General features: G+C 39.5%; 4 protein-coding genes across 5 annotated transcripts in view; 2 read left to right on the top strand and 2 right to left on the bottom strand.

Annotated features, from left to right (window-relative positions):
- Positions 1–930: 930 nt before the first annotated feature.
- Positions 931–6,551, bottom strand: wdr45 (WD repeat domain 45). Its single transcript, XM_026172702.1, has 12 exons — positions 6,519–6,551; positions 6,266–6,410; positions 6,004–6,090; positions 4,636–4,710; positions 4,208–4,312; positions 3,934–4,039; positions 3,761–3,855; positions 3,599–3,678; positions 3,299–3,507; positions 2,525–2,626; positions 2,244–2,389; positions 931–1,337 (listed from the first exon to the last, which is right to left on the bottom strand). Exons 3-12 carry the CDS (start codon positions 6,050–6,052, stop codon positions 1,228–1,230), a joined length of 1,077 nt encoding a protein of 358 aa, XP_026028487.1. The 5' UTR covers positions 6,053–6,090; positions 6,266–6,410; positions 6,519–6,551; the 3' UTR covers positions 931–1,227.
- Positions 6,552–6,895: 344 nt separating this feature from the next.
- On the bottom strand, positions 6,896–12,618 carry LOC113025198 (low choriolytic enzyme). Its single transcript, XM_026172703.1, has 10 exons — positions 12,459–12,618; positions 12,331–12,363; positions 12,165–12,230; positions 11,696–11,745; positions 11,172–11,241; positions 10,990–11,104; positions 10,252–10,424; positions 9,874–9,955; positions 9,666–9,787; positions 6,896–7,159 (listed from the first exon to the last, which is right to left on the bottom strand). The coding sequence occupies exons 1-10, from the start codon at positions 12,508–12,510 to the stop codon at positions 7,110–7,112; spliced, it is 813 nt and encodes a 270-aa protein (XP_026028488.1). The 5' UTR covers positions 12,511–12,618; the 3' UTR covers positions 6,896–7,109.
- A 460-nt stretch (positions 12,619–13,078) lies between these two features.
- zcchc9 (zinc finger, CCHC domain containing 9) lies at positions 13,079–19,598 on the top strand. 2 transcript variants are annotated; one of them, XM_026172700.1, is made up of 7 exons: positions 13,173–13,603; positions 14,943–15,009; positions 15,820–16,234; positions 17,929–18,079; positions 18,165–18,257; positions 18,671–18,739; positions 19,009–19,598. In XM_026172700.1, exons 2-7 carry the CDS (start codon positions 14,969–14,971, stop codon positions 19,119–19,121), a joined length of 882 nt encoding a protein of 293 aa, XP_026028485.1. In that variant the 5' UTR covers positions 13,173–13,603; positions 14,943–14,968; the 3' UTR covers positions 19,122–19,598. The 2 variants fall into 2 exon arrangements, with proteins under 2 accessions (XP_026028486.1, XP_026028485.1); XM_026172701.1 differs by lacking the exons at positions 13,173–13,603; positions 14,943–15,009 and adding an exon at positions 13,079–13,156.
- Positions 19,599–26,061: 6,463 nt separating this feature from the next.
- The window catches only part of LOC113025194 (DNA repair protein XRCC4-like), a 31,069-nt gene continuing 30,953 nt past the window's right edge, over positions 26,062–26,177 (top strand). Inside the window, exon 1 of the mRNA XM_026172698.1 lies at positions 26,062–26,124. The gene's annotated coding sequence lies outside the window, so the exon portion shown is untranslated. The remainder of the gene's footprint in view (positions 26,125–26,177) is intronic.

The raw sequence follows: 26,177 nt of genomic DNA, 5'->3' as shown, positions 1-26,177 counted from the left end.
ATATCTAATAAAGGGTCTCCAGTATGAAGAGTTGGACAGCAGCAGGTCCCGACATGCTTCACGCATACTGACTGAAGAAGCTGATTCCACGAGCATATGGCAGCACAAATGAACCAGCTGCTAATCGTTGAGAAACACCCAGAATTGCTAACTGAAGGTCCCATCAAACTACAAGCCAATAACCTGCCTGAGCACCACATGGAAACTCCCATCAGGAATCATAGTGGCTAAGATGAACAAGCATATGGCTAAATACATGAGTGGGGAACAGAAGAGAATAGGCAGGAACACCAGAGGAGCGAAACACCAGCTACTGACTACAAGACCACCTGTGATTTAGTGCCCCACACCTGGATCCCAGAATGCCTAGAATTGTACAAGATCATTAGGACCCTAAGACCCTTCATCGAGAACTCAATGGGGATGTGGCTTACAACGCTAGGGGCAAACTTCGAGCCCATAGCACTGTAGCTCTGTCCCCACTGCTGTTCTGCTTAGGCCTGAACCCCCTCAAGTCAGATCATTGACAGGAGTGTCTACGGATACTGACTACGGAATGGAGCAATCATCTGCCACCTCCTCCATGTAATAAGCTCAATGCCTTTTATCCATTACCTGCTCCTACATGACGTTTGTGCAATCAGAGTAAACTTCTGTCATGCTACTCTTATCTAATTTTTACTGCACTACCAACTTCTTAACCATGTTTAAAAAGAACAAAATATACATAAAATAAGTACATGTTCTTTAAAAGGAAATACTCCCCAGAGAGTGGCAGCTCTGGAAGTTTGTGATCTGCTACAGCAGCATGACAAAGCAACATTTCCACGTAAGTGCTTTTTGTTTATGCCATGAAATGTGCACCATACATTCACTAATGTAACAGGCAAATAACAGGGCTTCATGTTCTGCTTTCTTAGCAAAAGTGAATTCAAATTTTAGTATCATTTTAATTCAATATTAGTTTCCAAGACATACAACATATACATTCCTGTTTTTGTTATATAACATGAACTTTTCAGAGTGATGGTTAACAGCCCAATAGAAAACTTTATATTCACACTGCTATACACTGTAAGTAAAACTGATTACATAAAACTTCATATAACAGACTCTTTGCATTAAGTCTGTGCTCCTCAGATTCACAGCAGGAGATAATTCATTAAAATCAGTCTTTTTCCATTCATAATCCTCATGTTCATCTAGAACTTGTTTCTCTGTGTGGCCTTAAAAGTCGTCATCATCACATATGTCCAGATACACATCGAAGGCCTCTCGATTGCAGTTTCCATCAGGGGTGAACACATACTTATGGAAGGTCCCGTCCACACATATGGCTGCAGGAGACAAAACAGAACTACAATGACAATTTTCTTTTTTAAAGAAGTTTAAAGAGTTTAGCACTGTGGCTCTACGGCATATGGAGAGAGAGAGAAAAAAAAAAGGCACAATGACACGAATTCTTGTTCTTGTTAAAATATCAGATGCCATATGTAAATACAAGTGAACTCATGCTAAGTGTAAAACATGCGTCCATGGTGCATACAGTGCAGAATGGTCATTATGGGAGTTTTTTTCTGGACTACTTTTTTTTTTTTTTTTTTTTTTAACTTACAGCAAAGGCCGACACACACATGATCCAGGGCTGCAGCTACCGATTGTTTTAGTAATCCAGCAATCCACTGAATATTCAAGCTATAAAGTTTGTTTTTCTTCACATGCCACTATCGTATATTTTTTATTTTTTTTAATAATTGCAGACATGGGTAAAATGTTTGTGTTTACATCCTTAAAACGCATTAAAAACAGCATCAAAGCAAAGAATCTTATGAATTTTGGTAAAACTCCCATCACTATCAAATCCTAACCAATAAAGAAAACGGGATCAGCTGTTTGAGAGTCTATAGGTTGGTGTGCTTCCAGTGTGGCTCTCTCCCCTCCCCATCTTGACTCTCGGGATGTTACACTGTGACCGACTTCTTTTTCAGATTCCCGATAAGCATTATTTCGCCGCACATCTCCTCCTTTATTGTTGAGCCCCAATAGCAGGGTCTCTGGTGCTATGCTACCATGTCCTCACGCCGGAAGTCCCGGCTCTTCCTTCTTTGTTTAGCAGTGAACGAGCCAACCATAACATGCTAGGTGTGAATTTATGGTTATGTCACTGTAACAACCAATGCAGTCATGTTGCTGTGTTGTGTATATGACAAAAGACAACATTTATATTTTGACGTTTCCCTCACCAATGACTGAGTTGACGTTCTTGGAAGTATTCTTTCCAAAAGCACAGATACAGGCACACTCAGCAGGCACAGTAAAGCTGGCCAATGACCATTGGCTGTCCACATACTGACCAATCACAGGACCCACCTTCCCAACACGTGCCAGCCTGTGGGATGAAGAGGAGCAGAGGCGTGAGGATCACGATGGTGTGTGTGTGTGTGTGTGTGTGTGTGTGTGTGTGTGTGTGTGTGTGTGTGTGTGTGTGTGTTAAAAGGACTCAATTAGCAGAAAGTGGTCTTACGCAGAGCGACGGTTGAGTTTGGTGTCTTTGAGTGCAAAGATGTGAACTGTGCCTTTGTCACTGGATGCGCACAAGAAGGATGAGTCATGGCTGAAGTTGATGCTGGAAAGAAAAACCACAAGTATCATTTTACAACTGCCAAATGTAATGTAACCGAGCTACAGGCCATTCTGTAGCTCTGTTACATTAAAACCCTCACCTCATATTTCATGACTTTTCCTAAAATCAGTTTATTCATCATGCAGAATAAATATGGAATAAGAAGGCCTTTTTCTTTGTCTTTAATTTCTCTGATCTTGATGGAGGAACAGAATTAATGTATTGTTCTATTGCCAAAAAAAAAAAAAAATCCTAGTTTTTAAGATGTAAGATATATATTAGTTTAGACTATTGTAATTCATTTAATTAATTAAAGAAATTACCAGAGAACATAATGTGCCCATTAACACATAATGGGCCAGATTCAGCAACCCCTGTTGATGTTACAACGTATGGTTAATATCAACTGAAGCTGTGCAGTGGTGATCTTTTTTTGAATGAAATGTGTAGACAGATATTTTTGTAACTGGCTCTATTCATATACATTCATAGGAGTTTTAGGAAGAGGGCATTTATTTATTTATTTTTGATTTATTGGGTGAAGGATCTCTGTAACGCTAAGTGTGCTCCTTGCTGCATGCACTGAGGTCTGATTCTGAGAGGTTTTGAAGACACAGGAACATTGAAATATTCTGGAACATCGGTGCACTACCCATTTACTACTTGAGTGTTTACCAGTAAAGAGTGGCAGGGTCTGTTCCTCTGCGCAGCTCCACCAGTTTGTCCCTGGTCGTTGTGTCGAACAGGCGGATGAGGGTTCCTTTACGAGAGGCTGAAGCTGCCACGCTGCCGGGCTGGTTGAGTGCCACACAGGCAATCTCGCTCTGATGGGCGTTGATAGTAAAAGGGGCAGATGATGTTCCAGGTTTGGTGTTGGACAGGTCCTGAATAAAAAGCAACATGTTAGACTACGACTTTTACGACACAGACATTTTCTTCAGGAGAAATAAAACGTCCTGTTTGTTTGTGACTTACAACCAGCTGCAGGCTGCCACATTTGTGACCTGGGAAGACCAGAAGCTGTTTCTCCAAACTGGGACACAAATCACAAAGACCTGAAAGAAAGAATTCACTGTATTCAAAATGCTAAGCAGGATGTTGCAATGGAAAAACAGCTCTACACAAGTAGTATGATACCTTTGGGGTTATCTCTGGTGTCAAACTCAAAAAGCTTGACAGGGTTGTCTGGAAAACTGTACACATAGATCCTGTTCTTCAGCACAATGATGATCCTAGAGGGAGCAAAGGCAACTATCATTTTGACAGTTCAGTGACAATAAACAGCATGTGTGAGGTGATGTAAAACTCACTTGTCGTGTCTCATGCGGACAGCCAGAACAGGCTTGGTGAAGGTGAATTCCAGCACCAGTTTGTCCTTAGGATCCCGTGACTCCCGAGCATCGTCCCAAATCAACACTGAGACATTGACATTGTTTTGTTAAAAACTTATTTTTCCATCATGTTTTTAAGGTGCACTCACATATCTTGGGTATAGCAAACACCTCTCATAATAATGACTCCCCCACACACACACACACACCGGTCAAAGCTGTACAATGCACGTCCTACTTTAAACCAACTCACCAGATATTTCTGAGAATTTAGGATTGACTCCACCTCCAATTATGGCCAGCAGGTTAGAGCGATGCAGCATGGAGCACAGGGCTACACTGCCAACCTGCTCATGGTCTGCAAATGACACAAACACATATTCAAGTCCTTTTTAGGGAAAGGTGCACAAGAACAATGTTTTCCTTGTATTCTCGTTATGAAAGTCATCGTTTTCCCAGCATTTCAGCCACTTGAGGTACCACGAAAAACATTTAAATACACTAATAAAAGTCTGAAAAGTATTAACATCTATAAACACATAACATGTCTGAAATATTCATGAAACATTTGAAAATAATTACCAAAATGTCTTGAAAAATATTGGTAGCATGTCTAGAAATAATGAATGAGCTCTCTCTCAGGCACTGCTCTACATGTGAAAGCCGGGTCAGAGGACTCACCCAGGTGGCCCTTCTCCATCAGCGGCTCCACGTTGTAAATCCTGACCCCCGTCTCCATAGCGCAGCAGAAACAGCCTGGTGATGATTAGAGGACAGAGAAGATTTAAACCTATGAATCATTCTTATTCAGCTTTGGCAAATCTAACATGTTAGCTGCCTGGAGCCGTTTACAGCCCAGTAATAATCCTCCAAACTGAACCAGGTGCTGGGGACATCAGGGGCTTTTTCATTGTGTTGCCTCCATAGTTCTCTGTAATATTCTGGATATTTATAATTGAGCTACTTGTATATATTAAAGTTATTTCTTATATTTTGTAACTTTGTAATCTATTTTATTATCTAATTTAGTTCAGTCTGTTGCTGTTCCTATCGTCTTGGAGCAACTGTAAACACATAATTTCCTTAGGAATTAATAAAGTATTCTGACTCTGATTCAAGTGCTACATGATAGTGCTAGCAACAGCAACAGTAACAGACTCAGACTGATTTTGCTATTATATACTAGTTTAATATATTCTTTCTAAATAATGCTGTTTATCTTCTATATTATCTGCACATGTCCAAAACACGCCTCTCTAACTCTGTCTCCAAACTACTCAACCCACACCTTCCCTCTGATCTACACATTCATCAACATATTGCAATACATTTTCAGTTTAGACAGAAGATAAGTCTCAGCGCTGCCTTGTTGGGGGAAGGCTGTGCTCACCAAGCAGTGACCAGGTCAGAAAATCAGACGATTAACCGGCAAAACAAGTAATCACTGGTAGTTAATGAACGTGTGGATGGATATCAGGAGAATAACTGAAGGTACATATAGATTTTCCTTTATCACACATTTGCCTGGTTCTGTATTTCTTACTAATTCTGTTTTTGTATATGTAATATGTTTAACCACAACCACCTTAATACATGTAGTTTCTGTCTGGCGGTTAGCTCGTAAATCGTTCTGGGTTTTTCACAGCAGTGTTCAGTTTCATCTATGTGTATTATTCTAATATCATAATTTACCAAATTTTCAGAGAGCGACTTGTAAGTTAAAAGACATAAGAAATCTTACATGGATTATTTCCGAGACAACTTTATGTTGAAAAGCTCTGAAAAGAATGTAGTTACAGAACAAAGCCATTTCCCTTGAAGGCCTTCCCTTTGTGTAGCCAGAGAACGTGCCACCGTTCTCACACCACTTTCTCTAGTTTCATTGTACCCATTGTTATCTTGTTCTTTTGGGTGTGCATTTTCCCCTTTGACGTTAATATGAATAAAATTTTCGAGCCTCTGTAAATCTGCCAGGTTTCTCCTCAGTAACTCAACTTAGTTTGGTTCTAAAACGTGCACCAACTCAGTTCATGAACAAAGGCAACTTACTTTGGTCCTGATTGAACTGCAGGCTGTTTACTCCTCTCTGCTGGGCCATGGCTCTCAAACAAGCTATTACCGGTAAACTGCAGCAACCTGAGAAAGATGGGACAAAAGAATAGGACGGATCTTCAGCCCACAGTCTTCGTTTTTCTCTGGATGCTTTAAGCTGAGCAACACAAGCTGGCAGAGGCAGCTAGCCACATTAGCAGGAGGCAGAAGCGATCATTTGTTGGTTTTCTCTGGATTTAAATACATATGCAAGTCTTACCATAAGGCGCACACCAAAAACGAGACGAACGATTTCAGGCGCTGATCAAACGTCGACTGAAAACAGAAATATTGCAACACACAGGTTTGTTTTTGTTTTTCAAGGAAGACGTCACCGACACGTGCTTCCGGTTAGGTTCCGCTTCCTGTTAAAAACAAGTAAACAAAAGAATTTCTATTAAACGTTAAAAGACTAATTGCATAATCTGAGTTCATAATTGTAATAAACATATTCATATCAATTATTAGCCAACCAGTTTATTTTCATCAGAATAAGTGGTCCTTCAAACTGGAATACTCACACTGGTTTCTGTGGGGCCTTCTATCTTTTTATACCGGTTGCCAAACACCTTCAGGTGCATTACCGCCACCTTCTGGACTGGAGTGTGGATCAGAACAGCTTTTACACCCATGCTCTCGTGAGAATATGGGTGTTGCTCTTTAAAACCCAAATATCGCACTATAAACTACATCACCTGTATTCCTTTGTGATATTTCTTTTACCCTTAATTGAAGTCTATTTTTCTAAAATTCAGAAATTGAGTGAGTTCAGTGTGCACATCTGATCATCAAGCCTACCATTTCTTCCCCCAGAAGCCAAAAAAAGTGCAAACAATAAAGTCTTAACAAATTCTGGTTAGAGAGAAACAAAGTATTTTGGTTTATTGAACAGTGGAGATGAATCCACCAGATCCTGGCCAGCATATTTTCATTAATAGATGTGTCAGTGATGACAACTAGTTTGTTTGCTGACTGCTAGTGTCATTGTTCAGGTGCTGGAGTAGGCAGATAGAACCACAATGCTAGTAATCTGGTTCTCATAGCCTCCATCGGTGGCACCGAGATCAGACATCATCCCAGTCATGGCTTTCCTTCTCAGTTTGTTTAAGGGAATCTTGGAAAAATGAGAAACAAGCAAAGATTAAAAACAGCATTTTTTTAAACTCATTGAGTCTGCATGTATAGAATTACTAGTTAACTTTGACTTTTTAAAAATATAATAAATGGTTGTCTAATAAATGGTTTTAATAAGCTTTTAAATCTCTGGAAGTTAAACTGCTGCTATCATCTTCGTTGTACATCCAAATGCATCCTCAATAATCGAGGCAAGGAAAACCCAGAAAGGACATTCTGGGATCATCAGGTCATCGCTTTTTTTTTTTTTTTTTTTTTTTAAATTTTAATTTTGCAAACTCCAGATGAACAGAATCAGCTTTCAAGGGCATCTTTGTTGTCAGTTCAACATCATTTGACTGCCATGTCTCGGTCAGACATCTTTTCTTTGTTTGACATTTTTCCCTCTCTGTAGTTGGTTTGCATCTTTTCAGTCCTTAATTTCTGAGACTTTAGCAGTTTCTTTAACACAGCCCCCCTCTGGCATTTTGTAATCTGTTCATTCGGGTCTTAAAGTCTATATTCTGCCACACTAGTGTTTTGGCCATTTCTGCTGGCTGACTTACATTGTGAGTCTGTTCAGAGTGAGACTTATTATTAGGTCTTTAGTTTCCTTCAGTTATTCTTATACTTGCTATTGAGGCCAGAGCTCAGGTATCTATTCCAGCTTTCAACTGTTGAATGCGGTAAGTAACAAATTACAAAGCCCACCCTATATTTCCTTACAGATTTTCCTTTATGTTGGTATTATATTGGACGGCTTACAGAGTGGTTCAGACTTTAACCAGATGTGCTACAAATTCTGGGTAAACACAAAGGTAACTGCTGATGTCCTTTGCCAATACATTTCATTGGCATATTTTATACAGTTAGGTCCATAAATATTTGTACAGAGAACTTTTTTTTTTTCCTAATTTTGGATCTGCACACTACCATAATGAATTTTAAATTGAAATGCGGTTGAAGTGCAGACTTTCAGCTTTAATTCAGTGAGTTACATAAAGATTGCATGTACGTAATCCCTTAATTTCAGAGTGCAAAAGTATTTGGACAAATGGAATAACTGAAAATAAAATATTCATATCTAATACTTGGTTGAAAACCCTTTGTTGCCAATGAAAGCCTGAAGTCTTGAACTGATGGGGATCACCAGATGCTGGGTTTCCTCCTTTTTAATGCTCTGCCAGACCTTTACTGCAGCAGCTTTCAGTTTCCGTTTGTGGGCCTGTCTCAGGTTTTCAACAAATGAAATTCATGCTCAATTGGCCATTCAAGAATACGCCACTTATTTGCTTTAATAAACTCCTGGATTGCTTTGGCTGCATGTTTTGGGCCATTATCCATCTGTATAATGAAACACCACCCAATCGATTTGACTACATTTAGCTGGATATGAGCTGACAGCATGTCTATGAACACCTCAGAATTCACTGGGCTGCTTTTGTCCTGTGTCACATCACCAATGAACGCTAGTATCCCAGTGCCACTGGCACCCATGCACGACCAAGCAATGACACTGCCTGTGCCATGTTTTACAGGTGATGTGGTATACCATCATTCTGGTAGAATCTGTCCAAAGAATCCAAATCTTTTTGCATTGCTGAGTTCACTAGTACTTTCCTTCTTTCTCAGGATGTACCAAATTGTACATTTAGCCACTCCTAATATTGTAGCAATTTCTATGATTTTTTTTTGTTTTGTTTCCGTTTTCACAGCTTCACCTGCACAGAAAATGTCTTTTACCGCATGGTTCACAGCAAAATCTTCCAAATGCAAGCGCCACATCTCAAATCAACTCTAGGCCTACTATCTTCTTAATCAATAATGGGATAATGAAGGAATTGTCCACACCTGCTCAGGAAATAGCCTTTAAGTCAATTGTCCAATTACTTTTGGTCCCTTTAAAAAAATAAATAGCGTAGCACATGTTAAAGAACTAAAACTTCTAAATCCTTCATCCAATTTGAATGTGGATACCCTCAAATGAAAGCTGAGAGTCTACACATTATGTCCATGTCAACAATATGAATATGTTTTAGTAAACAGGCAAAACCTGTGTCAGTGTCTAAATATATATACATACGGCCCTAACTGTATATATAAATCATATGTACATATAAAATGATTAAAAATGCAAAATGGTTGTCACAAGGAAACTCACTTTTGCCACTTGGAGGGAAAACAAAAGTCCTATATTAGGCTGGGGTGCTCTTTTTAGCTAATGGATCTTTACAACTCACTTGGTTTTGGGTAAGACTTGAATTCAGAGGCATGGCTACTTTGACAGGCAGCTTGGCTGACAACTTTTTGATGGACAATCCCAGACATTTTGTTGGATCACTTTCTCCACATTAGCACCAAACAGCGCCTCGGTGCACCTTGCTAAGATTCCACATGCGATCACTTCTGGTTCCAACAAAAATATGGTGGCCACACTAACTTTAAAGCTTCAAAATGTGGAGACCACAAATGAAATTTATGTGCAGTGAGCAGAGTTGAGAATATACCACAGCTGTAGAGACGTCGAACCCTTTCAATGTCAGTCTTTGTCAGTTTATCTCTCTGTCCCATTTCCTTCACATCTTTCTTTGGGAAGATGGTGGGCAGGCCGGTCGCTGAAAAAAAATCCCTGACACAAGAGTAATCACCTTGAAGTACCACATAACCTTTACAGAGAAACGGTTTGTTATGCATTTGTCATTTTGGGTACTGTACCTTCCATAGTGCATGATGGAGGTAGCGTCATATGGAAGAGAAAAGGTCTCGCCATCTTGCATTCTGAAGTTTTTCTCCATCCCTGAAAGACATGTGATACTTTCCCTGAGTGTAAACAATCAATAACCCCCAAAAAGTTTTGGTAAATGCACAATGTGCAGTAAACTGTGGTGAAGCTCATCTTCCAAGATGAGAGCTGTGTTTGCCTCACACATGTAAACAGGTTCATTTTTTTTATGTCAAATAAAGGGAAAGCTGGAGTTTGAAAAACACATACATACAAAACACTTTTTCTTATTGTACAAGTTCCAAGCATTATGACCATTTAGCTACCATAGCGTTTAAACAGTACAGATAATATTTGAGGAGAACCCTTACCTGGCATAATGTTGCTGTGAATAACGGTGATGTGCTGTTCACGGTCCATCCTTGTGTGTTCATGGTGGAAACCCAGAGCATGAAGAATCTCATGTGCAATGTTACCTACCATGCACTGGGGCCCAACAAAAACAGGCTGCTCGCCACCCTTTAAGCCCACAAATGACGCACAGCTAGAACAAAACTGCAGGTTAGTGTCCTGTTTTGTTTTTTTTTGTTTTCTTTTAAATGAGACATCCATCTTTAAACATTAATATCTGAAAAATAAAAAGCAGTTGTTGCTGTACTTAATCTTGCCAGCAGTGAGGAGAGTCTTTTTCTTTTTAAACCAGCGTTATGTGCCTTGGTCAGGGTGCTTAAACTCACTTTCAACTGATCCATTTCCATCCTCACAGTCATGAGCTCTGAGGCATGACTGAAGTACCAAATTCACCATTTTTTCTTTTGTAGACTGACATTGCTGAGTGATTCTCTGTTACGTGATAGCAGTTACTAGATTTAGTGAAGCCTGATATAGGTTCTGAGTATGCTGACCTGCAGTACAGGCCAGAGGTTTCTGCAGCCAGGATGTCATATTGTCATGTTAAGATACAGAAACTGAATATTTCAGAAACCCAATATTTCAGAAACCCAATCAGAACACTAAGTGCTGCAGAAAACTTGGGGTGTTCAGCATACAATCTGAGCTCCAACTGCAGTTCAAACAGAGTTTAGACTGAGCTTCAGAAAACTACATACCCTGTACTGGTTTTGAAGAGCAGGTAGTTTTGCTCGATGGTTCGCTTGTGGAAGGATACACAGGTGTGTTTGGACACCATCTCCATAGCAGAGAGAATATCATCTGTGCGACTAGCTGAAAAACAAAGTGGCAGTAAGACAGACTTCTCAAAGATCCAATGAAATGCACATACTGTGCTTACCTAAATCTGGGCTAATGATATAGGGTATCTCCAGAGTTGGCCAGCTACTGCTCACTGCATTCCTGTCATTCTGCAGAAGAAATGAAATACTTAGAGTGTTCACCGACTGCCTAGTCCACATCACATCTTTGCTCAGTGTTATGAAGCTTAAATGACCTCAATGAACTTTTTCCTACGATTTTCTGGTCTTAACTGCCATGTTCATGCCCTTCTGAATTTGTTTTGTAAATTATGGTTCACATTAGACTCAAAGGAGGCAAGGCCCCACCTTGTTGTTAGTTTCTGTCATTCTGATCATGTTTGGATTCAGAACACTAGAATTATGGTGGCAAAAATGCTCAGCTGGAAGTTTACCACAGGTCCCACTAACATGGCTGTGGTTATGTCCATAATTTACAAAGAGTACGATTCTTGCAAACTTTTTTCCTAAACTCAATGTGCAGACATTTCAAACCAAATTTTGTGTAGAAGTCTGTCTGTGGATCTGTTGCCTCAGTTTTGGCATGTGTTCTCAGGTAACTCACCAACAGCACCATGTCTCCTTCTGCCAAAGCATAGTTTTTGTCCATCAGCTCTAACAGAACGACAAGAGGAGATCAGCATGAAGCTACAAAGTGCTACTACAAAGTTGTATTGTTCAATCACATTCACTTATTTTCTACCATTAGTTCATGTGATAACTTTAAGGTTTCCAGTGCTTGTTTTGAAAAGGTTTGACTATTAACTACAAATGATATCCTAAAAACTTCATAAATAACGGCTGATAAAACATTTATCAGCCACACCCTTGAGGTGCTTCCTAGTTAGCCAAAATGATCTGATCCATTAATAATCAAACTCCATCTAGAAGAATTAACTCAGCCCATATGACTAACTAACACTGAATAAACCTAGGTAGCTTGTGGCTCCTGGTTGCGCACAACTGACTGTGCGCAGTGAGGTACAGCATCATGTATGAAGAAAAAATATGACCAAAACACTGTTAGGGCTCACCTTCTAAAGTTTCTGGGTTTTCCTCCATGTAATGCACCGCCTTGATTAGCCAGTCATCTTTAAGAGCTGTAAAAACACATTTACACAGCATAACGCTCAAGAGTGTTCTGATATTTAAAATACCAGGACACTCATCCCTCCAGGCTTAAACGTGAACACATTATACCTCGTTTGGCTTCTTGTAGAGGACTGCAGTACACTGAAACACAACAGGAGAGAAAAACACCCGCTTGCTTATTTAAAGAGGAAAAATGTAATTTAAAAAAATAATCATGTTAGATGCTGACTTTTTACCGTCTTTCAGATATTCTGCACACACAAGAGCAACACAGAGTATTTGCAGCATGTTGTTTAAGGTCAGGACACAAGTGAGGCTTCCAGCTCCTCATCCTCATTAATTGCACTAAATAAAATCAGCTGTGAGCTGATGCTGCTTCCTCCTTCAGTCCTGTGAGGCTCATAGGAGGAGGTTTCACAGTTTTAATAAGGCAATACATAAATACATTTTAATATGCTAGTTTATGGTGTAGGGTTTCACACATCTATTCAAATTTTTCTGTTTTTTTTTTTTTTAAAGATATCACCAAATCACAACAACAGTTACCTCAGAGTGTTTTATAGTGAAGGTAAAGGCCCTATAATAATACAGAGAAAACAGAGGAAACCACAACAGTCAGACGGCCCCCTTTTTCCTAATTTATTAATATTTATACTATATTAATATTTTATTATCAGCAGTGGAGAAAGTATAACTTTCCAAATTACACAATACACACACACACACACACACACACACATTTATATATATTTAGTTTTTTTAATGTATTTTTTATTTTTTAATTTCTTTATTTTTTATTATTGCGCTCATATGCAGTAATGACTCCACACCAAAGGGTGGCAGACCTGCGCCATACACATGCACACAAATCACCATTAAGAAAAAGAAAGTATTTCCGGTTTAAAAACCAAACACGGGCTGAAGACGTGGGGAGGTAACGCTATTTAGCCGAAGTTTCTTGACATTTGTAAAGACACTTTTATCAAAATGTCGAGCAGACAGGGGGTTTGGTACGTGCTCAGTGGTCGTTGACGATAGAAGAGAATAGGCTGCGGTAGTGATGCATGTTAATGTGTTAATGAGCATGTGGTTCAGCTCTACATGCGCTGGTTTGAAGCTTTGACTGATTTGGAAATGCTACACGTTCACTGCTGCGTTTAAACAACGATGAGCGGTGGAGGGGACATTAGAAACTACGCATCCTCCTTCGAAAACTTTGTACCTTGGACTGATTTGTTTTTGGACTGGCACTTTGTATTGTAAGGTTAAGCCCCAACAGCAATACGGAGAAACCCCAAACATCAGATGGCCCCTATGAGGGGAGGAAGACAGGAAGCAGACATGCAGTGGAAGAGAGCAAGAGATGAATAATAATTCATAAATGTTTTAATTGTAAATTAGAAAAACCTAAGAAATGAGAAAAGAACATTTAGAGTCAGAAAACATCTGAATGAATATTAAAAGGTCATATTCTTTGAATCACTGAATGACTAAAATGTGATCCCTCCACTTGGACCCACACAGTTTAAAAAGTTTACATCTCTGAGCTTTGAAAGACAAGATGTTGGAAAAAGAACAACGATGGCGACATTTTGAGGGTAAAATGATGGCTTTAACACTGTGGACACAGCAGCAGTTGAAAGAGAAGTGCTTAAGATGAATCTTGGTACAGTGGCAGGCAGAGCTCGTTAAGCAGGCAGGTGTGAGCCTGGTTGCTATAGTGACCGCACCCAATGGCTCCATACACACGGACACAGACATGCACCTCACTTTTGCTGCTTAAAATGAACAGAAAAGTCAGGCCGAAACAAATCGCTCCCAAATGAAAAGTAAAAGTCGTATTGACAAAATTCTTTCACTGTGAGCGACAGCAATGTCTAGTCTACCAAATTCTCAGTTTTCATGTCTGTGGAGTTTATTATATGGACGTGGTGACAGTGGAAAGACACCATGCTCTTCTGATTTTCAAACGAACCTTCTGAGCCATTTTAACATTAGAGTCTATGGAAGAGTTGGAGGGAGGAGGCTGTGCATTGGTGACATTTATGAAAGAACCATAACACCTAGTACAATAGTAAACACATTGGATGAAAGAGGACAGCCATGGCTACGTTTTGAGGGTAAAATCATACCTGTAGAGCAAACGCTGCGGACACAGCAGCAGTTTTAAAAAAGATTTTAAGATTATTTTTTTTGCTCCTCTCACTCTAGCAGTTGAGCTGCCTCACTCTAGCCCCAACATTCCGTCCCATACACACCCATTATAAACTCTGAAACGGGTGAAAAAACATCATGAAACTTAAACTGGAACTGAAGAAAAAGTATAATAGATATTGAAAAGATAAATACAAGTTGAATAGTTGAATGTCTTGTCTTCGTTTTAAAGTTTGAATGGTGGCTCTATGTGAACGTATGTTGAAGTAGTAAGAGTTTAAAAATGAGTAAGTTGAATGAGAATTTGAAGGGTCTCCCCATTGAAATACATGGGAAATTTTTGTTGAATAAAGTTGAATAAAATTAAAAATATAAATGTTAAAAATGAGAAAAATACAAGCAATCATGTCCAAAAGAATAGGAATCTAATGGTGTTTGAATGGTTTTTCTAAGTTGAATGGTTTTGAAGGAGTAGGCTTTCAAAAAACGTACGGAATAGATAATAAAATATAAGAATAAAGATTAGAAGAACAATACTGTGAATGCTTTTCAAGCATTCACACTAATTAAATGCAGAGAGGCGTATTAATGTATGGTTAGTGACGATGCAACCAGTGCATCATGGGAATTCTGGTAAGATACCATATTTCTAATATGTTTATGGCTGAGTACAAAAGTCTTAATTTTCTCTGAAGTGAGGTGACTGATTGGAATCTTTGCTGCTGTTTCATTCATTATGAGGAGACTTGGAATGTTCAGTGTTTCCTCCCTGCTTCATGGTGCTGGGAGAGATCTTCAGTTGCTAGAACTCACAGACTTTAAAATCATACCTCCAACACTGTGATGTTAAAATGTCTGTCATCTCACGTCACAAAACAAAACTGTCTGAAATCTAACAGGACAACACATTTAACACTAGAGCCAGGAGGGATCATTTTAACTCCTACCTGTAATAACAGCAGTAATGATGAAGTTGTTCATTTTCATCTAATTTCTGTTCCAATTTTAAGTGGGATTTGACAATATCAGTATTTAAGATTACTTTATAAGGTTATTATGATCATTTTACAACAGCCTTCATGTCAAAAGGTGTCCAAATAACAAGGGCTACGTAACCAGGTTTACTAGTGGGGCAGCCTATTACTAGTTTAGCATGAATTTCTACGGGGTCAAAATGAGGTAGGGGTGACGCCTACTGTTGCTTTAGAAGTCATGGCTGCTATAATTGCAGCTGACCAATAGATGTTACTGGTAGGATCCATCTTTGAGGGTTTTAAGCTTCAAATCATTTTTCAGTACAACCAGGAAGTAACCTCAAAAGCTTACCAAGGCTTTATTCACCCATCTATATCTGAATGCTTTTATGAAGACGTTTGGAAATATTCCTGTTGATGAAGTGTATGTCACCACGTTTCCTTTGAAATCCTTCTTCTTGTGCTTCAGTGTTTTGTTTGCAGTCATGACGAGGTGGGCGAGAGCTAACAACGTCCACAAACACAAACCAGCGGAGGCCACCCCCTGGAGTCAGCTGAGAACAAGACGACCACCAGGAGCCGGAGGAGGCGACGGTGGCAGCAGCAGCACTGCTGGCGTTAAAGGAGTAGCTGAGAGGAATTCTCTGAGAAAGACACAGCCCAGTGGGTCTGCTATAAAGAAACCCAACGGCAAGAAAAAGCAGTACGTCAGCGAGGATGTAAACGGCTTCCTGGAGTATCTCCAGCAAACGGGGCAGCACCTGGCTAAAAAAAGTCAGGAGGGAGAGCATGAGCTCAGAGAGGAGGTGCAAAATGCTCTAAAGAAGGACAAGAAGAGGGAGGACAGGAGGATAAAAAGACAGACCAATAAGAAGAACAAAATGGTGAGTTGTTGAAAGTCTGAAACATTTTCCCAACTAAGACTTTTGGAAACTCCCAACATGTTCACAGTAGTGAAGTAGTGGTAGTAATAGTAGTAGTTCACAGTTCATTGAATTAGAATACCTACATTTGGTCTGAAAAAATAAAGTAGACACAAAAAGTGAAGAAAATTGTGTTTGGTCCATTATTTCTTTGTTTCAACAATATGTAAATCTTATACAACTGGAAAGCTTGTATTTGTAAGGAAATTCCATTTGTGGTTTGAGCTGTAATCGTCTTACATCAGTTTAATGTTGTAAGGTAGAGATCCCACATAGTGCTCTCAGTACTCTTGCTGATAGATGGAAAAAAAACCTAAGTTTTATCAGTTTATACATGTAATGTAAACGGAATTGGTCCTAGTAGGGAAACCTGCGGAACTCCACAAGGTTAACTTGCATGAACAAATTGGAGTCTATTAGATATGATATAAACCACTGCAGCGCAGTACCTGTAATACCTACAGCATGTTCTAATACAATGTTATCATCATTTGTAACCTTCACTAAAGCCGTTTCTGTGCTGGGATGAGCTCTGAAACCTGACTGAAACTCTTCAAATAAGCCATTCCTCTGCAGGTGATCTGTTAGCTGTTTAACAACTGCTCTTTCAAGGATTTTTAAGATGACAGGAAGGTTGGAGATTGGCCTATAATTACCTCAGACAGCTGGGTCAAGAGATGGCTTTTTAAGCAGTGGTTTAACTACTGCTACCTTGAAAAACTACAGTACATAGATTAATAGAGATTGGTTCGTCATATTTAAGTTTGAACATTAATTAATGGTAGGACTTCTTTGAGCAGTTATGAACAGCACGCAAAGGTGATCCTACAAGTGTTCTATGGGTTTAAGGTGAGGACTGCAGGCAGGCCATTCTATCCACTCCTGAATTCTGGGGTTAGTCTCTGATAAACCACGCTGTTTGAAGGCAAACATGTTCATGTTGGAGGATGGAGTTCGGTCTTAGACTGTGGAAAGTTAGTTAGCTGGTGAGCTATAGTTCAATAAAGATAGGGCAGGAGTGTGAGATACTGCCACCCGTGGTCATTTGGGGAGCACTGCAGTTGTTGAAATCTGCCACCACAGCCGTGAACATCACACCTGTCAGGAGGCTTCATGGTGGCTACACCTGATCTGGAAGTGACACTTTGTTCTCATTTCTTTAGCCGTAGTTGTCCAGGCTTTCTGAAGCTCCTTCAAAGTTTCAGTTTGGACGTTGGCTGCTTTTTCACTCTGCTTTAGTGTAGTTCGTGTTCCTGGCATTTTGACAGGAATCTATTAAGCCACTTCACACTGACGAACCAGTGTTGTGCCTACATGTAACTTTAGGCACAGCTTTGTTACCAGCAGCTCATCACAAAAACACACCACACTGTTTCTTTAGTTGAATCTATGAAAAAATCCTAGGATAACTAAAATAAGATAAACAAAAACAGTAAATCTCTGTGATCAATTTGGGAAGCTGTGAGTTGACATATAAATATTGAGCTCACACACTTTTCAATGAAAGTGTTCAGTGCGCATCAAACTGGTATATTTTAAAACGTTTTTAGAAGTTGTGATGTTTTTTTAAATCTTCGTGAACTTATAGAAATTCTGTTGACCCCGATGTGATCTATGATGCTCCTCTGAATCCTCACTCACGTGTCTCTTCTCAGTTCTGTTTTAACTGCAGGAAGCCCGGTCACGGGTTGGCAGACTGTCCAGAGGCTGACAGAGATGAGGAGATGGGCCGAGGCATCTGCTTCCGCTGTGGCTCCACTGAACATGAAATCTACAAATGCAAAGCTAAAGTGGACCCTGCTCTGGGTGAGGAATAAACACAGAGACTAACACCTGAACAGCTGTATCAGATTTGCCTGTAACACTGCTGTAACCATGCTGCTTCTCTCAGGTGATTACCCATATGCAAAGTGCTTTATCTGTGGTCAGACTGGACATCTGTCACGATCCTGCCCTGATAATCCCAAAGGACTTTACGCTCAAGGTAAAAAGACAGATATTCATACATCATGTCCTCGATAAGTAATTTCACACTCGCATGAGAGAGGATAGCTGGTTCCATGTTGGCAGTTTACTCAGTCTTTAAGCTACAATGGCAGGAGGTCTTCATCTAACCTTTTAGCTCTCTGAGGTAGTTTTAATCAGAAAGGAGAACATTAGCATTCAAGTGTTTGTGTTTTAAAGCGCCTTGAGGCAACTGTTACTGTGATTTGGTCCTATATAAATAAAATGGACCCAGCATGTTTTTATGCATCCGGTTCCTAAATCTGTAAAGCAGACCTATTGTGCTCATTTCTAGTTTTATATTTGTATTTTTGGAAGCTAGCTTTGCACCATTGAATGTTTAAAATAACCCTTTACGATGACAGAACTGCATCTGCATCTTGTGTTTTGCAGGAGGTTGCTGTCATATTTGTGGCTCAGTGGAACATTTTCAGAAGGACTGTCCAGAGCACCAGACTCCAAGTGAGTACCTTTGGAATTAAACGTTTGCTTTTGGGATTTCAGTGCACCTGAAAAATGATCCATTTTAGATTAGTTTGCAAAATCACTCAGAAGTCTGATATTAATTAGAGAACATCTTTGGCTTAGGAAGCTGAAAATGTAAAGGTCTGTAGGTCTATAACAAATGTGTTTCTAGCCTGTGGTGTGGTGGGTAGCTAGAAATAATGGGAAAGGATTTGGGCGGGGCATGGCTGATGTTTCTTATTCTTTCCCTCTTCATATGCTTCCAGATAATCATGTGACAGTGGGCTGGTTGTCCAACAACATGAGTGCAGACCATGAGGAAGTGCACATTCCAGTAAAGAAAGCCAAACCCAAGCAGCCTAAAGTGGTGAAGTTCTAATCACAGAACTGAGCAGTGCTAATGTGTGTCCCTCGTTGTACTTCTCTGACCCACCTCAGCTTCTGGACTTCATAAATGGACAGGTTGCCCACTAACAGGGAATGAAGTCTTGTATACCACTGTATATGAATGAGATCTTTTTAATAAAAAGTTTTCCACAGCTACTTTTGATATGCTATAGTTAAGAATTCTTGTTGCAGGAAGTAGTCATAAGTGGACACAGACTAAGGCCCCTGCAATTTCCCTCAGCATATGGATTGCCCGCTCAAACAGTGGATTGTAAATTAAACAATCAGGATGTGATTGAAGGGAATTTTTATTTCACCAAGAATTTTACAGTCATCCACTGGGTTGTCTTCAGTTGTCCAATTACTTTTGAGCCTCTGAAAATCACAGGGTGTATAAAAATGGCCTAAATGGCTTGTGCAATACCTTTGTTATTAAAGCTGTCATTAAATAAAAAGTCTTTGTACAGCGGCTGTTACTTAAGGACTGTATGTGTGGATGTGGACTCCACTTGCTGCATAATCAGCACATGTGTGGTTGTGATGCTTTGTGGAGCTGCAATGTGGAAGCACGGCCACTCAGAGGCAGTACTAAGTCTTTCTAAGCTTCTGTTATGGACCAGTTAAGCTTTGGCCTGCAAAATGTAGAGAACTTATAGTCAGTAGGCTGCAGGCCTTCCTCTAAAAAATTGTGTCTTTGATTCTGACAGCGCTGAAAGTCCTGTTTTTGTTTTGCATAAAAATCTGGTACAGTGTCAACAACCAACATCTTTTTCTCTTTAAGGGGTGTTTTAAAGCTGCAAGGAAAATTTCCTTCTCATAGGCATAAGGGAATAATGTGATAATATTGCAGTGTGTTTTCAGTTTTCACAGCTCACCAGGGGGGCTTATATGACTGATCAATAAGAATGTCAGCAGTCCGACTTGATAATAAACGGAACCTCAAACATTATACACTGGCAGCTACAGAGAGGAGGCTCACAGGAAGCTTGAGGAATAACAGATCATTTTTTTTGGACTTTACTCAAATGTTCACTCCAGACTTTTTCTTTCAAGATGAAGATAAATCTTTGTTTTCAGTGGAACACCAAGGGCCTGTGTTGCACTGAAAACCTCCCCTGAGAGCACGAAGAAAAGAAATTACATCATTGATGATGCAAAAGGTTTCTTGGAAATCCAGTGCAGTCCTCGGCAGACAAAACTGCTTTAGTTGATGAGAAAAATAGTGGCTATCAATGCTGACCTGATGTAGTGCTGGCCTAGAAAGATCTTTCTTCTTGAGTTTATTTATATTAAAAAGAAAACGCTTTACATATCAGAACATAATAATCATCTACTCAACAATGAATTACAGTACTCCAGCCTAGAAGTAATAAATACATAAACTAGTTTTTCAACATCGGGATGTTTCTAATTTTAGAGATATTGTGCAAATGGAACAAAGCACTCCTACATATCTGTTTAATATGTGCATTGAAGGATATATCCTGGTCAAATACAAGCCCAAGAAAAACATCAGCAATCTAATTACTCTGGAAAGAGTTACAAAGCTCTATCCGAACAATCTAAAGTCCATCATTGTAGCCCAAGAAAAATTCTTCACGAGTGGAAAACAATTAAGACCCAAAGGTCTGACTGTGCAATGTTCAGAGAAACTGCAACAACCCTTCTTGATCTTGGACTCATTACACTACAACTTGCAAAGGTTTGTGCAATTATGACTTCTAAAAGCAACATGTCAGCACAGAATCAGAATACTTTATTAATCCCTAAGGAAATTATGTAAAAGCACAGTGTAGCTTTGCAGAGCTGCATCTAAACAAAACATTAAAAACTTCTGGAACAATAAAACCAAAGAGATGTTTGTCCATAGTAACAGCAGCACGTTTGGAGTAATGGCACAAACACCTCAGACCAGCTGTGAACACAGTGGTGGAGGATGATTTGGGCACCTTGCAGTCACTGAGCGGAGCATGAACCAAAGTTTTCTAGAGTCAAATGTGAGGCCATCTGTATGAAACTGGGTCATCTACAGGGCAGTAAATGCAAGCACAGCAGCAAATCTACAAAAGAATAACTGAAAAAAGAAAGAATCAGTGCTGCAGTGGTCCAGTCAAAGTCCAGACCTCAAACACGCCCGTACGCCTGAAAGGCTGTGATGGGACCTTCATTGAGCTGTGTATGAACAAATGCCCACAAACCTCAATGAAAAGAAGCAACACACTTACATTAAGTAGTGGAGCACAATGATGACATTGACTCGTCCCCATGCAGTTCAGTTCAATATTATTTAAATAGTGACAACAGTTGCCTCAAGTCGTTTTATGTTGTAAAGTAAAAACCCTACAGTAATACACTAATGCACGGTTGAATTGTGGCTCGTGTCTAAGATAATGCAACCACAGTCTTACGTTCATATGCATTAGTCAGTTGTAACTAATCACAATTGTATGTTAAACTGATTTCATGAATTAGATCATAAAGTCCTCTGTTTCTCCATCTTCATCAGCCACATCTCTGCTTTACCTGGATGTGTTGTGTTCCTCTTCTTTCTCTGCCATTTCTCTCACCTATTCACAGCTATGGTTTTGGTTAAACCTGGATCATGCAGTCTGAGTTGGTCTCTCTCTGTGACAATAATGGACTTTAATGCCTCTGTGGAACAGATTTGGCTGGTACTCCACATGTTGTTTATGTTAGGGTTAGGTTAACATCTTGGCTTCACTTCCAAAAGAGTTAATCAAAGAAAAGTCTTACACAGGAAATTATGACAAATGTATATTTGTTTTATATGCTTGCATGTTAATGATAGTATATTTTTCACACAGTTGCTCATAGGAAGGATAGTTTCTGGAAATTGTGACACAGTAAATCATAGCAGAGTGAGTGGGGGAGAGTGGCTACCCTCATAAGACCCCCCCCCCCCCCCCCCCCCAAACACACACACACAGTCTGCACACAGCTGGATTCTTTCTCATGGAGGCAAGGTGAAACTGCAGCCAGACAGCTCCTGCACTGTGCCAGCTCGCAGCCCACAGTGGAGGATTACACAACTTACCAAAAAGTTTTCATCCACAGGAGAGTGTGCCTTATAACAAAAGCACAGAGGCTTCATTCTCTTATGTCTCCTGGTTCCAATTTCAGAGAAACTGAAAGGGGGCCTTTCCTCCAAGTATTGTTTTTATGATTTTGAATTGCCCAACATCTTGCCTCAGTCCTGTTCTCCTCTGAGCATGCATACATACGTAAATCTTCAGAACCTCAAGGTCATATCCCTAACTACCATAATGATGGCACCATTAAAAGTAATCATACACTACTCTTTTCGATATATTAGCAACATGGCTCAAGCATCGATGGTACAAACAGCTATCAGATGCTAATGGCTTTTTGTACATTTTTTTTGTAGTTGTTTTGTGTTTCTTTGCTATAGTGCTGTGATATTTTGCACTCTGTACTTTTTATGCATTTCTTTGCTGTTGTATTCTTCCTCCTTTGAGTTTCTTTTTATCTATCTTCGTGTCTTATTTTATTTTTTCTGCCTCTTTTGTGTCTTTTTGGAGTCTTTCTGTCTGCTAATAATTGCGTGACTTTTTGATTTTGTGTCTCTTTGTAATCACTTTATATTTTTTTGTGCAGATTGAAGCCAGTGGTCCTTTTTGTCTTTCATTTTAAAGTTAATGCTAACCACTAACACTAACCGTGTTAGTGCAATTCTATGGATAAATGCACGTGAAATTTGTGCTGAATTTATAAGATGGTAAAAAAAAAACATGGGCTAGTAATTATATAGCACTATTCTACTCTGAGTACTCAAAGCCTCATTCACCCAATGACTCACACATTCATACAATAACTTTTTTTCTATACCTTGTCTGACATTCTCACACATTTAGACTCTGATGAATACTTCAGGGACAACTCAGGGTTCAGTATCTTGCCAAAGGACACTTTGACTTGTGAGGAGGAGGCGAGCCACTCTACTCCCACTCTTCCTTAAAATTGAGCTTTAAAACATGTGTTTACTGTTATTAATTTAACCCAACCTATGATCTGTTTCTGACCCAAGTCATGTTCTCCTTCTGTCTGCTCCTTCTAGCATAGAATCTACCTCCATCTCCCCCTATTCCAGCATAATGGCCTCCTTCACTACATCCATGAATCTTTTCTGTTTCTTTGTCTTTTTATGTCTCTCTAACTTTGTCTCCAAACTGCTAAATTGAGGCAGGCAGCCAGTGGAGTGAAGCTAGAACAGGGGTTATATGCTCTCTTTGAAGAGTTCCTGTTAAAAGTCATGCAGTATTTTGCCTCCAGAGGGTTTTGGAGTAGTCACCCAATGTGTTTGTTCAATATTCAGCTCTGTAGCCAGGTGAATCCCCATTGTGTCTTGTAGAAGCTTCTTCACAAAATCCCTCCATTCCTTCAGGAATAGTGAATATTCTTATTCTTTAAAGATCTCCCTTCTTGGTCAAGTAGTTGGTTTTCCTGATATTTCATCATTTTTATCATCTTATACTGTTCCACATTTTGAACAAAATCTTCCATCTTTTCAGTTCGTATCTCAGCCTCAGCTATTTGTCTGACTGATGTTAGTGAATCCTGATTGAAAACCATTTAGCTATTATTTTTAAAGTTTTGTATCGACTCCAGTTAAACTTCCAGTTTCATTTACATTCATTTTAGTTTAATTTTCATTTACATTTGCCATCTTGTGCCATCGGTTCTTAGTGGTGCTTTTTTTGTTTCTTCCCATTGTCACTCCTCTTATAAGTTCAAATATTAACCAAGAGTTTTGAGAACAGCGGTTTAACATGACAAGATATGTGGGATTGGTTACTTTATGCTTTTAATTAATAAAAACATATAACCTTATAATTAACATAATAATTAGTAGATGACCTGCTTAACCCCCTCACATACAGACATCCCAAGTCTTAAAGACAAACTGGAGGACTTCTAATTCTCTGATGTTTAACGGACACAATAAGCACAGTTTTCTTTATAGTTAAATAATTTCAAGCGAATTGAAATGTAGACCTTACCACAAAACAGGGATTTAAGTTTGGTAAGCAGTTATTTCAAGAATAATGGCTTTGAGAGGCTGTCCTTTCACTGATGTTCTTTCTACTATGTTAAAGCACATAGAAGTACACACAAAAGCCCACAACAGCTGTTTTTTTGTAGTGATTTACTAAAAGTGTGATCAGAAGTTCAGAGATGTATGTATGACAGATTTGATTTGGGGGTAACCTGTACAGTTTCAGTTCTGATCTTGACGTTCATAACTACATGAATGGGACTGTGCTAAAAAAAAAAAAGACAACCATGGTTTCCAAACGGACAGGAAATGAGTGTATGCTAAATCCCTCCCAAAACACTGTCTAATTAAACTTTCATAGCTATAACAAGGTCAGACCCAAATGCTCTCGGTTTAGTATCAGCAAAAGGCTATCCATAAAGTTTTTCTTGCAGTTGGTAATTAAGTTCCTGTGGGACTAAAACTGTTCCAGTAGCAAACTACACAAGGTCAGACACAAATACATCTGAAGCAGTGTACAGTCCAGCCTGATCTCTTTTATTCTTTCAGCCTCAGTGGGATCCATTGTTTTCTTTGCTTTTTTTATTACTTGGCTGCATTTCCTACCCTGAGGTGGAGCCTACTAATGTAACGGGTTCACTGTAACAGTAATCCCTTCCTGTTTATCTATTTGCATTTCCCACAAACCCTTCACACTACACACCCAAAATCACTGGGTTAAAAATGTTCCCAGTTTGGTTCACTGTTTACACACTTTTCTGACAGGATCAGATATAATTTCCTCTGTAACCCACTGTTGAATTGTTGGATGTTGTGAGTAATATATCCCAGAAAGTTGATTCTGTTCATCTGGATGTTGTGTTTTTAGTGGGAGAAACATTTCGTCACTCATTCAAGTGACTTCTTGTGTCAGTGCGCCCCAGGGTGGCTGTGGTTACAATGTAGCTTGCCATCACCAGTGTGTGAATGTGTGTGTGAATGTGTGGATGACTGGATGTGTAAAGTGCTTTGGTGTCCTTAGGGACTAATAAAGCGCTATACAAATACAGGCCATTCTTCACTCTCAGTTGACAGCAGGTTTCCCCAACCTAAACAGTACACTTGCATAATGACCAAAACTAGCATTACTGGCTAACAATGGGTCATGAACTCAGTTTCATAAACAGTAATATGCAAATTGTAATGGCCAATGATCAAGGGCCATGAGTACCACTCACTGAGAGTTGGAGAATGGCTGCAGTCACAGCATTTTAAGATGGTGAAAGGTGTACCCTTACCTTTACCCTGAGATTTGATTTTCACTCAGGTGTCATACACATCCTTGAACCAATGTGCTGAATCAGTGGTGTTCCAGGATAGGATAACAGAGCCCTCTCTTCCATTTCCTCTATATACAAATTGGTCACAGTGGGGGAAATTGGGGAACCAATGGCACACCCATGTTTCTGCCTATAGTACTGGTCCTTGTGTGTGAAATATGTGGCATGAAGACACTGGATAAGCTGAAGGAGGTTCTCTGCTTAGGCTACTAGCCTCCACGAACCAGTTGCAGATAAGTGGAAGAAAATGTATGCATGACATAACTGTTTATATCAAATGTGCAGTATTTTTTGGTAATAGTTTAATGAAACAGCTAGATATTCTAACTTGAGGTCTATTATATAGCAAATGCAGAAAAAAATGTTTAAGAAAGTAAATAAGCAGGTGTTCTAAAGGATATGAATGTTTGCTTGCAGGACACCTGGAGAGATGTATAATTTTTTTTTCTTTTTCTTGAGTCTTTAGTGATATTTTCGTAGTTTCCCATCATTCTTACCACACACACACACACACACACCTCATCTGTTTGGTTGCTGGATGTCGCTGGGTGATGACGTACATCCACGTTCCCGGTGCAGCTTGTCAACAAAAACCCAAAACAAATTGGCGGACGCATAAAGGTGCAGCTGAAGCGCTGAAGGTAGGGCATTAATAGATGTGCTGTTCTCATATAGATGTGAAGGAGCGCTTCTA

Source organism: Astatotilapia calliptera, chromosome 7 (genome assembly GCF_900246225.1).
Source record: "Astatotilapia calliptera chromosome 7, fAstCal1.2, whole genome shotgun sequence".
Taxonomy (NCBI): domain Eukaryota; kingdom Metazoa; phylum Chordata; class Actinopteri; order Cichliformes; family Cichlidae; genus Astatotilapia; species Astatotilapia calliptera.
Note: the sequence above shows the minus strand (reverse complement) of the source record. Positions and strands in the feature narration are given on the sequence as shown.

Excerpts from the sequence above, each read along its gene's own strand:
- LOC113025198 (XM_026172703.1), bottom strand. The coding sequence starts at position 12,510 with ATGCTGCAAATACTCTGTGTTGCTCTTGTGTGTGCAGAATATCTGAAA. Across the intron at positions 12,231-12,330 it reads TCTACAAGAAGCCAAACGAG|CTCTTAAAGATGACTGGCTA; the intron begins GTATAATGTGTT and ends GTGTTTTTACAG. Across the intron at positions 7,160-9,665 it reads TCGACGTCTCTACAGCTGTG|ATTCCCTTAAACAAACTGAG; the intron begins GTATATTCTCAA and ends CATTTTTCCAAG.
- zcchc9 (XM_026172700.1), top strand. The coding sequence starts at position 14,969 with ATGGTTAGTGACGATGCAACCAGTGCATCATGGGAATTCTG. Across the intron at positions 15,010-15,819 it reads AGTGCATCATGGGAATTCTG|TGTTTTGTTTGCAGTCATGA; the intron begins GTAAGATACCAT and ends CTTGTGCTTCAG. Across the intron at positions 18,258-18,670 it reads CAAAGGACTTTACGCTCAAG|GAGGTTGCTGTCATATTTGT; the intron begins GTAAAAAGACAG and ends TGTGTTTTGCAG.
- wdr45 (XM_026172702.1), bottom strand. The coding sequence starts at position 6,052 with ATGGCCCAGCAGAGAGGAGTAAACAGCCTGCAGTTCAATCAGGACCAA. Across the intron at positions 4,711-6,003 it reads GCAGTTCAATCAGGACCAAA|GCTGTTTCTGCTGCGCTATG; the intron begins GTAAGTTGCCTT and ends AATCATCACCAG. Across the intron at positions 3,856-3,933 it reads GTCCGCATGAGACACGACAA|GATCATCATTGTGCTGAAGA; the intron begins GTGAGTTTTACA and ends TGCTCCCTCTAG.